Source organism: Girardinichthys multiradiatus, chromosome 19 (genome assembly GCF_021462225.1).
Source record: "Girardinichthys multiradiatus isolate DD_20200921_A chromosome 19, DD_fGirMul_XY1, whole genome shotgun sequence".
In the NCBI taxonomy this organism is placed as follows: domain Eukaryota; kingdom Metazoa; phylum Chordata; class Actinopteri; order Cyprinodontiformes; family Goodeidae; genus Girardinichthys; species Girardinichthys multiradiatus.
The window spans coordinates 1,741,841-1,754,554 of record NC_061811.1 but is presented as its reverse complement, the minus strand read 5'-3'; the positions used below and the strand labels follow the sequence as shown (position 1 = coordinate 1,754,554).

The 12,714-nt window shown below is 40.9% G+C and overlaps 1 protein-coding gene and 1 pseudogene across 1 annotated transcript; both read left to right on the top strand.

The window, feature by feature from the left end:
* LOC124855575 overlaps positions 1 to 5,649 on the top strand; it is a 32,620-nt pseudogene extending 26,971 nt beyond the window's left edge.
* A 1,786-nt stretch (positions 5,650 to 7,435) lies between these two features.
* On the top strand, positions 7,436 to 12,439 carry LOC124884994 (alcohol dehydrogenase 1-like). Its single transcript, XM_047393110.1, has 9 exons — positions 7,436 to 7,570; positions 8,312 to 8,413; positions 9,463 to 9,604; positions 10,426 to 10,513; positions 10,603 to 10,822; positions 10,912 to 11,172; positions 11,261 to 11,393; positions 11,998 to 12,136; positions 12,238 to 12,439. The coding sequence occupies exons 1-9, from the start codon at positions 7,553 to 7,555 to the stop codon at positions 12,269 to 12,271; spliced, it is 1,137 nt and encodes a 378-aa protein (XP_047249066.1). The 5' UTR covers positions 7,436 to 7,552; the 3' UTR covers positions 12,272 to 12,439.
* The last annotated feature ends 275 nt before the right edge of the window (positions 12,440 to 12,714 follow it).

Sequence of the window (12,714 nt, the reverse complement as noted above, 5' to 3'; positions counted from 1 at the left end):
AGCCCGGCAGAGAGACGCTGGAGTCGGGGATATGATCCTACATCCATGTCTCAGTAAAACACATGATACTGCATGACCGGCTTGGTCCTTTGTAGGGCTTGGAGTTCATCCAACTTGTTTCCCAACGATCTCACAGTGCCCATCATAATCGACGGAAGAGATGGTTTGAACTTCCTCCTTCTCTCTTTTCTCTTAGCTCCTGCTCTGCATCCACGGCGTCTCCTTTTCAACTCATCGGAGATTTGGGGTTGTAGTTGAAGTATTATTTGAGCTTTCGAGATCTTAATCAGCTGCTCCCGGTTGTAAGAAACAACCCCGTTGCCATGGCAATGCATCATAACAAATGACCAAAAGTAGAAAAGTATTAGGAAAAATCCTCCAAGCTGCACAGCATCTGACACCGGAGAGGACAGTCATCCAAAAAAAATCAACTGTATCCACCACAAAAGGAATAGTTCCCAAAAAGGATCAACCAGAAACAAAAGTAACAGAGCTACTCCAACCTGATGCCACCTTTAGCGGTGCAATTCTCGAATATTTCATTAAAATATTAAATCCTCAGTTAATTGATGAAATATTAAGAGTTTCATTTTATCCATTGTTGTCAACCTGAAAGTGGCAGGTTGACAGCTTTCACTCTTTAAAAGGCAAATCTTTCACATTTTGTGCCGTGAAATTAATGTTTGTCCTAAAAATGAATATGATCTCATTTTTTTTTAAATCATTTGAATTGATTGATTTATCAGAACTTTAGTTGATAAAATAATATAAAAACAGGTTTTGATATATAATTTATGGTACGGTTCTGCTGGTATGGTTCTGCTGTGCCGTGCAGAGTAATTCCTTACGTGACTGAGCTGTTAAACAGCCGAGACGAAAATATGGACTTTTGTCAAGTGTAAGAAATAAAGAAAGGTGCAAAATGCTAAAGGTTTCCGACCCAAATCTGAACTTTTCTTCTCAGTACCTTGTTCTGTTTAGTGGGAATTGTTCTCGTAATTGTATCTTGACTTTGTAATAAAAGAGGATAATCTGGACTTATTTAATCCTGCGGCTGCTCTAAAAACAAGCAAAAGACTAAATCAGGACTGAGAGTTTGGGTCGTCACTTCTGATGGTAACTCCTCTCACACACATACAGGTCCTTCTCAAAATATTAGCATATTGTGATAAAGTTCATTATTTTCCATAATGTCATGATGAAAATTTAACATTCATATATTTTAGATTCATTGCACACTAACTGAAATATTTCAGATCTTTTATTGTCTTAATACGGATGATTTTGGCATACAGCTCATGAAAACCCAAAATTCCTATCTCACAAAATTAGCATATTTCATCCGACCAATAAAAGAAAAGTGTTTTTAATACAAAAAACGTCAACCTTCAAATAATCATGTACAGTTATGCACTCAATACTTGGTCGGGAATCCTTTTGCAGAAATGACTGCTTCAATGCGGCGTGGCATGGAGGCAATCAGCCTGTGGCACTGCTGAGGTCTTATGGAGGCCCAGGATGCTTCGATAGCGGCCTTTAGCTCATCCAGAGTGTTGGGTCTTGAGTCTCTCAACGTTCTCTTCACAATATCCCACAGATTCTCTATGGGGTTCAGGTCAGGAGAGTTGGCAGACCAATTGAGCACAGTGATACCATGGTCAGTAAACCATTTACCAGTGGTTTTGGCACTGTGAGCAGGTGCCAGGTCGTGCTGAAAAATGAAATCTTCATCTCCATAAAGCTTTTCAGCAGATGGAAGCATGAAGTGCTCCAAAATCTCCTGATAGCTAGCTGCATTGACCCTGCCCTTGATAAAACACAGTGGACCAACACCAGCAGCTGACACGGCACCCCAGACCATCACTGACTGTGGGTACTTGACACTGGACTTCTGGCATTTTGGCATTTCCTTCTCCCCAGTCTTCCTCCAGACTCTGGCACCTTGATTTCCGAATGACATGCAGAATTTGCTTTCATCCGAAAAAAGTACTTTGGACCACTGAGCAACAGTCCAGTGCTGCTTCTCTGTAGCCCAGGTCAGGCGCTTCTGCCGCTGTTTCTGGTTCAAAAGTGGCTTGACCTGGGGAATGCGGCACCTGTAGCCCATTTCCTGCACACGCCTGTGCACGGTGGCTCTGGATGTTTCTACTCCAGACTCAGTCCACTGCTTCCGCAGGTCCCCCAAGGTCTGGAATCGGCCCTTCTCCACAATCTTCCTCAGGGTCCGGTCACCTCTTCTCGTTGTGCAGCGTTTTCTGCCACACTTTTTCCTTCCCACAGACTTCCCACTGAGGTGCCTTGATACAGCACTCTGGGAACAGCTTATTCGTTCAGAAATGTCTTTCTGTGTCTTACCCTCTTGCTTGAGGGTGTCAATAGTGGCCTTCTGGACAGCAGTCAGGTCGGCAGTCTTACCCATGATTGGGGTTTTGAGTGATGAACCAGGCTGGGAGTTTTAAAGGCCTCAGGAATCTTTTGCAGGTGTTTAGAGTTAACTCGTTGATTCAGATGATTAGGTTCATAGCTCGTTTAGAGACCCTTTTAATAATATGCTAATTTTGTGAGATAGGAATTTTGGGTTTTCATGAGCTGTATGCCAAAATCATCCGTATTAAGACAATAAAAGACCTGAAATATTTCAGTTAGTGTGCAATGAATCTAAAATATATGAATGTTAAATTTTCATCATGACATTATGGAAAATAATGAACTTTATCACAATATGCTAATATTTTGAGAAGGACCTGTATTGAATCATCTTCTGAGGCTGAATCAGTGTGTCTATGGGCTGAGACGGATCCGATATGTGCTGGAACATCAAACCCAATTCTTCTTCTTCCCTTTTAAAAACAGCAGAACAAAATGATCTAAAGAAGAGAGATGGGAGCATTGAAGAGCTGCATGCCTTCATGTCTCATGATGTTCAGATGTGTTTCTTCAGATGTGAAGTGTCATGTTTGTTTGTGTTTCTTTCATCCTCTGCGGAGCTCTGCTTGTTTGGTCTTCTCGATCACACGCATGTGCGTGATCCTAAATCCTTTTGTCATCATGTTTCTATCCTCATACTGGCAGTGTGAATGTGTTGACCTTAAACTGGTCTTCAGCAGCGAGAGGTTGGCCACAGAGAAGGTGGATGAAGCAGCCTACAGGGGCAGCCTGTCTTGGGGGAGTGGGTCAGCATTTATATTTATTTATGGTGTTTGCTGAATTGGACTTAGTGGTTGGGTTAAAACGTTCTGCTCTTTGTGATGTTCTTCATACTTTTTGGACACCTTATCTATCCTGCTGCGGTCGTTGCCCTAGAAAGTTATGACAAAACACTGATTAGACCCGTAATAATAAAGACATGTTCTCTTATGGCCTACAAAATCATGGGGAAGACATGGTTTTGCCACAAAAAGTTTTCTAGAGAAACTAACTGTTCAGAATGATGTATCCAAGTATATTAATGGAAAGTTGAGTGGAAGGACAAATCGTGTTAGAAAAAAAGGTCCACAAGCCAAAAGGATAACTGCAGCCAAGAGAGGCTTGTGAAGCAAAGCCCATTTAAGAGTTTGTGGGAGATTACAAAGGTGTGGACTGGTACTGGAGTGAGAGCTTCAAGAACCACCAAGCACAGATGAATCCAGATCCACTGCCGCATTCCTGGTGTTAAGTCACCCTGGAACATGGGACAGCATCAGACGAAACACCATTCCCTGTAAAGCTGAGCTGATTCTGCTGGTTCCAAAACCAACAGCCATGCTACGTACAACGTCACTGAAATCCGCTTTCTTCCGTCATTCTGAGGCTCAGGCTAACAGTTAAAGTTGTGAACCTTTTGGTCCGTCATCGTTTCCAAGCATCACTGTGATCTTAAACATTGACTCCAGTCAGAATACTATTCAGACCAGGCCTGGTACCAAGTACCAATTAATACTGATTAATTGGTACTGATTTATGTAATGATCAAGGCAGGTTTTACAGAGCCGAGTTGGTAAGTGGGTGTTAAGTGGGCCTAACCGCAACAGAACCAAAGGTGCTGCTTTTGCTGGGATAATATTCTAGTTTGAAGGACATATCTGATCTCAGACTGCATAAAGATTTATCCTAGAAGCTGCAGCACTGTAGTACAGAGAATTTTAATGTTAATCCAACTCTGTTTATGAAAAATTAATTTAAAAACGTTCTGATGCAATACGAACTGGGAGGATGGGAACTGATTAAGCCTACATGTGTCTACAACTGGATACGGGTGTGTTAGGTTCTGGGACATGACGGTGCCCCTCTGATGAAATTCGGGTAATAATGAAATATTGACGTCAGACTGACCAGAAAACTGATGCTTCTATAAGTTTACTTGCTTAAAGCTGCTCATATCAAAAGGTTTCCAGTTCAAAGGTATGAAAGTGATCTTACTCCAGTCAGCTCAGTAGGACCTGGTTTTTGATCTCATTTATTGGCCTCTAACTTTTCTGTTGGTTCAGCTGTAATGAAGCTCTTTTTCAAACACAGCTGGCGTCATGAGAAAAAAACAGCAGTTAATTAAATCCTGGAAAATGTAATATTTCTGTTGAATCAAAGGAAAGCTGCAGGAAGATAAAATATTAAGCTTAGAATGGTGAGAAAACTCAGCATATAATAGATGCTGATGTTAAGGTGCAGTTGTTAAGCTGATGCTAATTGCATTTCCTGCGTATTTTTACTTTAAAAGATGTGATAATATGTTTAATGTTCGTTGCTTAGCTGTTTGTTGACTAAAAGCTGAAATCTTGTTTTAAAAATGTTTCCACAGGCGCTGGGTGCCATCAGCGAGGTCGGAGACCTTCTGCAGCTCAAGTACTCGCGTCACAGGATCCAGATGTTTGGACCGCGGCCCTTTGATGACGCCATGTATGAGGACATCGATGACTAATAGGAGTTAAAGCACCGTGAACCTGAACAGCCACAGAAAAGACAGGTCAAGATGCATCACAAATCTTCCATGAGGAGGAAGATGGTTGCACCAGTCCCTGCAGTCCCTGGCTCAGATGTAGATAATGGAGGAACCTGGTGAAGAGCAGATTATTATATTATGTGCTCAGACGTTTGTTCTGCTGAAGTTAACGCCTCTGTCCTAATGGTTCTAGTTGTCCTGATCCAGTTCCTGATAGCTGAAAGCTTGGTTAGAACCATTCTTATGTTCAGGTGGGCTGCTTTTAAAAATGTTTATGTTTGCACTAATATGGTCAGAAGATCCTGGAAACAGGTGATTTAGAACCTGTTTCCATATCTACACAAACTCATGTTCTGATGGAGAAAACCACTACAGAACCCGTCACATTTATCGGTTCTTTGTCTGTGAGATACTCACTGTTACTGATGCAGAGAATAAATGTGGTTTGTATTGTTTCCATTAAAGTGACCTCTCTGCAGATATTTTCTGATGTACTTTAGTGCCTTTAAGAGAATAAGTTTAGGGGTTTGGATGATGTGTCACACTTGGATTGTTGAGCTCCTGTGTTTTTGGTCTGTAACAGATGTTTTTACCGCAGAATATGTTGTTTTTGTTGACTGTTGCCATGCATTTCATCATCTAGGGTGCACTATAAGAAACACTGCAGAAAACTGTTAATATATAACCTGTCACTGTTAAATCAGCAAATCATTAAAATAGAAATAAAGCTCTCAGAAGATTCCTCTTTATTACTGTAGTTCAACTGCATTTCATTATTATTCTCAATGTTAAGCTATAACAGCATTAGATGCAGTGTCATTAGATTTGTGAATTTATTAGATGAACTCTGTTATTAACTGTCATCTCAGGTCAGTGTATTTAAAGTCTTCTCTTATGGGGGGTCACGTTTACAACCCAGCTCGTTTTTCAGAGTAAGAGTCGCCTTAATCAGCATGTTTGCATTAGAAATCGTAGCTCAGACAGAGCAGACCAACGGCTAGAGCCAGGCTGCTGCCTCCAGGAGTCATTGGACAAGAGCTGCGGACTAGCCTGGACTAACCAGTACATCACAGGGCAACACAGAGACACACAACCATGGATGCACACACTCATGCATAAGCGCAATTATGAGTAACCATTTAACCTGACAGTCAAGTTTTTGGACTGTGGGAGAAAGCTGAAGAGAACAAACGTGGAGACTCCCTGTGCATGCGTGGTTTTTCACAGCACAAGGGCTCCAGGCTGGGATTTGAACCCAGCACCTTCTTGCTCCTGGGCAAAAGATGTAACCACTGTTCCACCAAGCATGTAACTGAAGATTATGCTCTGTTTGTGTTTTTATTTACATTTTTAGCAATGTTTTCTGTGTTTTAACAGCTGCCTTTGACACTGTGGACCTCAACATTCTTATCTCCAGACTGGAGCAGTTGGCAGGCATCAGCTGCTCTGCCCTGCAATGATTTAGGTCCTACATCTGATAGGAGTTGGATGGTTTTTCCTCTGCTTTGTTTTTAGAAAGCATGGTGTGCTATTTTATTTATGTGCAGATGACTGTTAAGTCTATTTCCCTTAGAAATATAACGGTTCAGTTCAGCCTCTCCTTGATTATTTTGTTGACGTCAGGCCATGGATGGAACTGCATTCATTTTAATGATAAAAAGACTGAGGCCATGCTTTGTAAACCCAGGGGCTCCAGTTGTATCCCTTCCTTTGACTTTTCCTCTTTAGCCCCCATGAAAAATCCAGCATCAGTAATTTAGATATGAAAATGGACTTCACTCACATGTCAACTCTGTGGTTAAGTCCTCTTTCTTTCAGTTGATTCTGCTGTCAGAAATCAACACCACCCAGAGACATTGATCCATGTTTTTATCACCTCACACCTGGATTACTGTAACTCTCTTTTGGTTAGCCAGGCTGTTCTCTCACGTCAACAGCCGCTGCAAAATTCACTTGGTTCGGTATGGTGTTGGTAGGAAAACTGGCTCCATATGGGATTCCCTCCAGGTGGGACCCAAATGGGTCCTTGTTGAGCTGCCTAATATTAAAAAAATTATTAAGACCTATTTGAGACCCAGTTAAGAACTACATGGGAAACCCAGTTAGGTTGTATTTAGTCAACCCAAGGGAGTGCCACACCATTTTTTTTTATTAGAAATTTAGGGTTAAAGTAGGAAAAGATTCTAATTATTCTGTATCAATCGTGTTTAAAACATTGCAGTTAGAAAATATGGCTTAAAACCTGTTTATTTGCATAGTTTCTAGTTTGTGGGTGTGGCTGCCTCTTTACTTTGTATCTTTCAGAAATGGAGTAAAGATCGGGGGGGGGATTAGTTGAAGTAATATGGGGTTAATTAGATAAATGTGAAAAAGTGAAAAGAGAAGCAGTTAGAGGACACAGTGGTGCAGTGAAAAAACAAAATTGTACTTTCATTTTAATATATATTTAATAAACGAGGATAGAAAAGAGATTCAATATGCTGAAAACCATCCAGAGATCCTCCCCCCATCTGCACTGTTGCATAATGTCTGTTTTAAGCTGCAAGATATAAACTAAACTCAAATCTGATCCTTTCTCCTCCTCCTGTTATCCTGCTGCTCTGTTTCTCATCTCCTCACTTGTTTTACTCTGCAGATATGGCTACAGCTGGTAAGGTAGGTAAATTGTTCAATACGACAGCACTTCTACGTGCATCTGTAGTTTTTCAATGTGTATTTAAACTTTGTTATGGATAGCATTAATAAAAAAACCTGGACTCAGCATCTGAAGTCAACAAATCTTGCAATTTTATGAAACTTGTGAAGATTTTAAATCTTAAAAGTTGTGTTTTTACTCTGCTTTATTGAGCTGAGAAAACAATTAAATTCATCTGGGATTTGAGATATTATGACTTGACTTTCCTGATAGTTTTACGCAACTGTAGACATTGACAAGCATGAAGCCGCCAGAGGCTAAAAAAGGGGAAGGGAAAAAAACTGGTGAAAAGCCAAAAATTTCATGTGGAGTGTTTAAATATGTCAAACAACTATTTGAGTCTAAAGAGTTAGAACTTTTTGTTTTCTCAGTTTTTTACAGCGGTGACAGAATAAAATGTAACTAAACAGACTTAATGAGGCATGTTTGACATGTAAAACATGAACTTTGATCTCTATTTTGTGTCATGTTTGCTCTTCTTAGAAATAGTTTTATTCTACCGTTAAAGCAGGATTCAAACATTAACGCCCTAAACTCAACAGAGAAAAGAGGAGATGTTGGAAATTTGAGCTGAAAGCTTTCAGTTCATGTTTGCCACATGTTTAGTTCCTCTGAGTCGTTCAGAAAATTGTTGAAGCACCTTCTTGGGTTACAATTTAAGAGCAGAACAGCAATTCTTGCTGATGTCACTACTACTTTAGGTCATCAAATGCAAGGCAGCGGTGGCTTGGGAGCCCAACAAGCCCCTGGTTATCGAGGAGATTGAGGTTGCACCACCTCAGGCCAATGAGGTTCGCATCAAGGTGAGATGACCACCGTCACAAACATGATCACAAGAAGACTTCTGAAGTCAAAGGATTGGTTAAAAAACAAGAACTGCTTTGTTCTTCTAACTTGATCCATACCATTTAATTAACTTCATTAAATTAACATGGATCTCATCTGGGGCTGCATGGTGGACCAGTTGGTAACACTGTTGCCTTTCAGCCAGAAGGTCCTGGGTTCAAATCCTGGCCTGGACTCTTTTTGCATGGAGTTTGCATGTTCTCCCTGTGCATGTGTGGCTTCTCTCTGGATACTCTGGCTTCCTCCCACAGTCGAAACACACGACTGTTAGGTTAATTGGTCTCTGTTAATCGCCCTCAGGTTTTGAGTTTGTGCATGTATGGTTGTCTCTGTGATGGACTGGCGACCTGTCCAGGGTGTGTCCTGCCTCTCGCCCAATGACCGCTGGGCCCAGGCAGTCATTGCACCCCTGCAAGGACAAGTGATTTAGCCAGTGGATGGATTTCCATTTTTTTCCAATTATAATTAAATGACAAACAAACCATTGTTGCTGTAAAAGAACATTCACCCACCGACCCGTAGACGTCTCATTTTAAAAAGAAAAAAGGCTAAACTCAGTTTTATATCAACGAACTAACAGCATTTACATTTCATGATCACATCCACTGAACAAAACAGGTATGGTCGGGGTCTCAACTGAGTTACAAATGTGCCAATAATGAGATTTTCCACTGGTTCCATGTTTCCCTGTGTGAACGGCTCACCTGGGTTCCCTCATATGCTTATCCCAGATAAGATGCTAATTTAAGGTCCATGAACAAACTACTGGTCAGGTTTGTAGAAATCCCCATGTGGTGCCAGATAAACAGTTTGAGCAGAGACCAAAAGACTTAACATCAAAGTCGTCACTTTATCTGCAACCGACTATTTATATCTGACATTAGGGTGGCTAACAACTGTCTGATATTTTGACCAAAAAGTAAAAAAAAAAAATGGATTTCTCCATATTAGATGTCCAATTCAGTAATCGATCAAGCTGCAGGATCAGTGATTTAACTGTTTGCAGATTGTGGCAACAGGTGTGTGCCACACTGACCTGTACCACCTGTTTGAGGGGATGCACAAAGAAGGCTTCCCAGTGGTTCTTGGACACGAGGGCGCCGGCATAGTGGAGAGCATTGGACCCGGTGTCACTGAATTTAAGCCAGGTGAGTCAAACCTAGCAATTTGTTTGCTCCCTTTGCTACAGTTTGCAGACCTAAATCTGGACCATGTCACATCATTACTTTAAAAAAAACTAAGCAAACAGAACTAAAGTTAATGTAGATGGGGGGAGAAGAAGGCATCTTCTCTTTAAAAACAACATGGCATCTGAATGAACTTCTGGAATTATGTCCTTTTTCATAGATGAGGCCAAAGTAAATAGTAAACTGACTTACTGTATTTAGAGCTTTTCCAGTCATAACGACCACTCAAAGCACTTTACATTATAGCTACATTCACCCGAATGCATATGCACACACATTCAATCATTCACATCTGTAGGCAACAAGTGGTTAAGTGCCTTGCCCAGGGGCACATCAACATGTGGCAGGAGGAAGTTGGAATTAATCCCACAGCTTTCAGATTGCAAGATGACTTCTGTTCCCACTGCAGAGCACCATGTTTGGAGGAAACCATATCAGCACAAACAGCTCCACTGTTTTATATATATTTATATATATATATAAATATATATATATATATAAATATATTTTCTCACTGTGTTTTTCCCTCAGCGACCCAAAGAAATCTACAACTTAAGTCAACAGGGAAAATAAAAAGTCATTGCAATGGTCCAAACATTAAAGGGGCAAACCTGTATGACCTGAAGCAATGTTGTAAATTGGAGCTTCCTCACTAATGATGACTGATGATGTTGAAGACACGCTCACAAATGTAACATAGTTGTTTTGCGGAAAAGATTTGATGTAATCCTGGTTTTCATCTTCTTCCTGCCATTCCCTAAAATTAATTCTTTAATATCCAGGGGACAAGGTTATTCCTCTGTTCATCTCCCAGTGCCGAGAGTGTCGCTTTTGTAAAAGTCCAAAGACTAACCAGTGTGTGAAAGGATGGTAAATCTGATTTTCTTTATTCAGAATAAATTGATCTGATTATTAATCTTCTAACAGTTTAAAAGCCAGACTATCCATTTTATGTCCAGGGCCGCTGACCGATATGATGTGATGGCTTTAGAAGAAACCAGGCTCACCTGTAAGGGGAAGAAGCTGCTGCAGTTTTTGGGGACCAGCACCTTCTCTGAATACACTGTCCTCAACCAGATCGCTGTGGCTAAGATCGACCCTGCAGCGCCTCTGGACAAAGTCTGTCTCCTTGGTTGTGGGATCTGCACTGGCTTCGGAGCAGCGGTTAACACAGCTCAGGTGAAAGATATCAGAAGGACCAATCAGTTATTTGGTAGCATGTGGACATCAAAGCTTTATTCACCAAGCTGATGTATGTTCTGCTTCAGGTTGAACCGGGCTCCACCTGTGCTGTGTTTGGTTTGGGAGCTGTGGGTTTGGCTGCAGTCATGGGCTGCAAGTTTGCAGGAGCCAAAAGGATCATTGCTGTTGACATAAATGCAGAGAAGTTTAAGAAAGCCAAGGTGTTTGGTGCCACTGACTTTGTGAACCCCAAAGATCACAGCAGACCCATCAGCCAGGTGCTGGCTGAGATGACTGAAGGAGGAGTGGACTACTCCCTGGAATGTGTTGGAAATGTTGCCGTAATGGTGAGGACGATAGATTTGGTCGCCTAGTACACAGAACATATTGAAATAGTAAATCAAGTTGTCTGACTTGCTTTGCTCCTCTGTGCAGCGCAGCGCCTTGGAGTCTTGTGTGAAAGGTTGGGGTGTCAGCGTGCTTGTTGGCTGGACAGATTTGCATGATTTTGCTGCCCGACCCATTCAGCTCATTGCGGGCCGTACATGGAAGGGCACCCTATTTGGAGGTGAAACCTGAAGACATGAGCTCTGGTTTAACTTCATGTTTATGTGTGTTTGTCTCTGTTAAATTATATTTCATCAGCATAACAATAGATGCAGTAAATGCCAACTGCATCTTTTATTTAATTTAGTTTTAAGTTTCAGATGCAAACGGATCAATTTTCTTCTTTGCCATTTTGTACCTTTGCAGTTTTGGTTGTTTTGTGAAAACTTTTTTGGGAATGAAAAGATGCCGTCTACGCCAGGACGTTCCATACTGATCATGTCTCAGTCTGTCCCAGTCAAAGGGGCGTCTGGTGCTTTCAATTGATGATTAAAGTCATCTTCTATAATCTATGCATCATGCAACGTATGGCTCCATTATGTAAAACCAACCAGCAGGAGGTCTCTGGTTTTGGTTTGATAAGGGGGTCCAAGTCTGTCATTTATATTGGCGTAAACTGGCCCGAATTGGATCGAAACCTAAATAAATTTGAATGTCTAAAGTTTTCAGATAGCATCTATGATAGCATTAAACCATGTGAGATTTCATCCTTTTTATGACCATGTGGGGGAACATTAGAAATTCACATTGCATTAAATAAATCGGTATTATTTCATGTATCTCAGGGTTTAAGAGTAAAGATGGTGTTCCTGAGATGGTTAAAGCCTACCTGGACAGGAAGGTGAAGCTGGATGAGTTCATCACTCACAACATGACTTTGGACCAAGTCAATGATGCAATCAAACTGATGAAGCACGGCCAGTGGTACGTTCCAGACTGTTCCCCAGTTACTGATTAACAACAGAAAAATGCACTGAATTTGGTCAAAACTTTCCCATTTTTCTTGTTGTTTCGTTGCTTCCCAGCATCCGGACGGTCCTGAGCGTTTCTCAACCCTGAGACAACAAAGCTGCTTTCAAAATGTTCAAATCCACCAGAACCATCAGAAAAGGATTTCATCATGTGTTCATAGTATGCAGCTAAAGGATCATTATTCCATATGATTATATCTGAGTTCATTGTTTGCAAAGTGAAACACTTTGAGAAAATAAAACCATTTAATCTGAAGACAGGGGTTAAAGTCTGGGAATATTTCTGCTTTGTGTTTTTGTTCGACTTGTTTTTATCAGGGTTGCTCTTAGTTCATCTCAGCTTATTTTCTTTATTTAGCTTTGTTCCACATAGGTTCTCCTGTTTGTCCAACAGCATTATCAGAATCCTCCATCACCTATAGGACAGTTTTCTTTTAGATACATTATCATCACGTCACTCATATAATCTTCCATATTCACCTCTAAATAAATTGGTTTCATGGATGCGTAGAATACTAAATAAATGAAGAC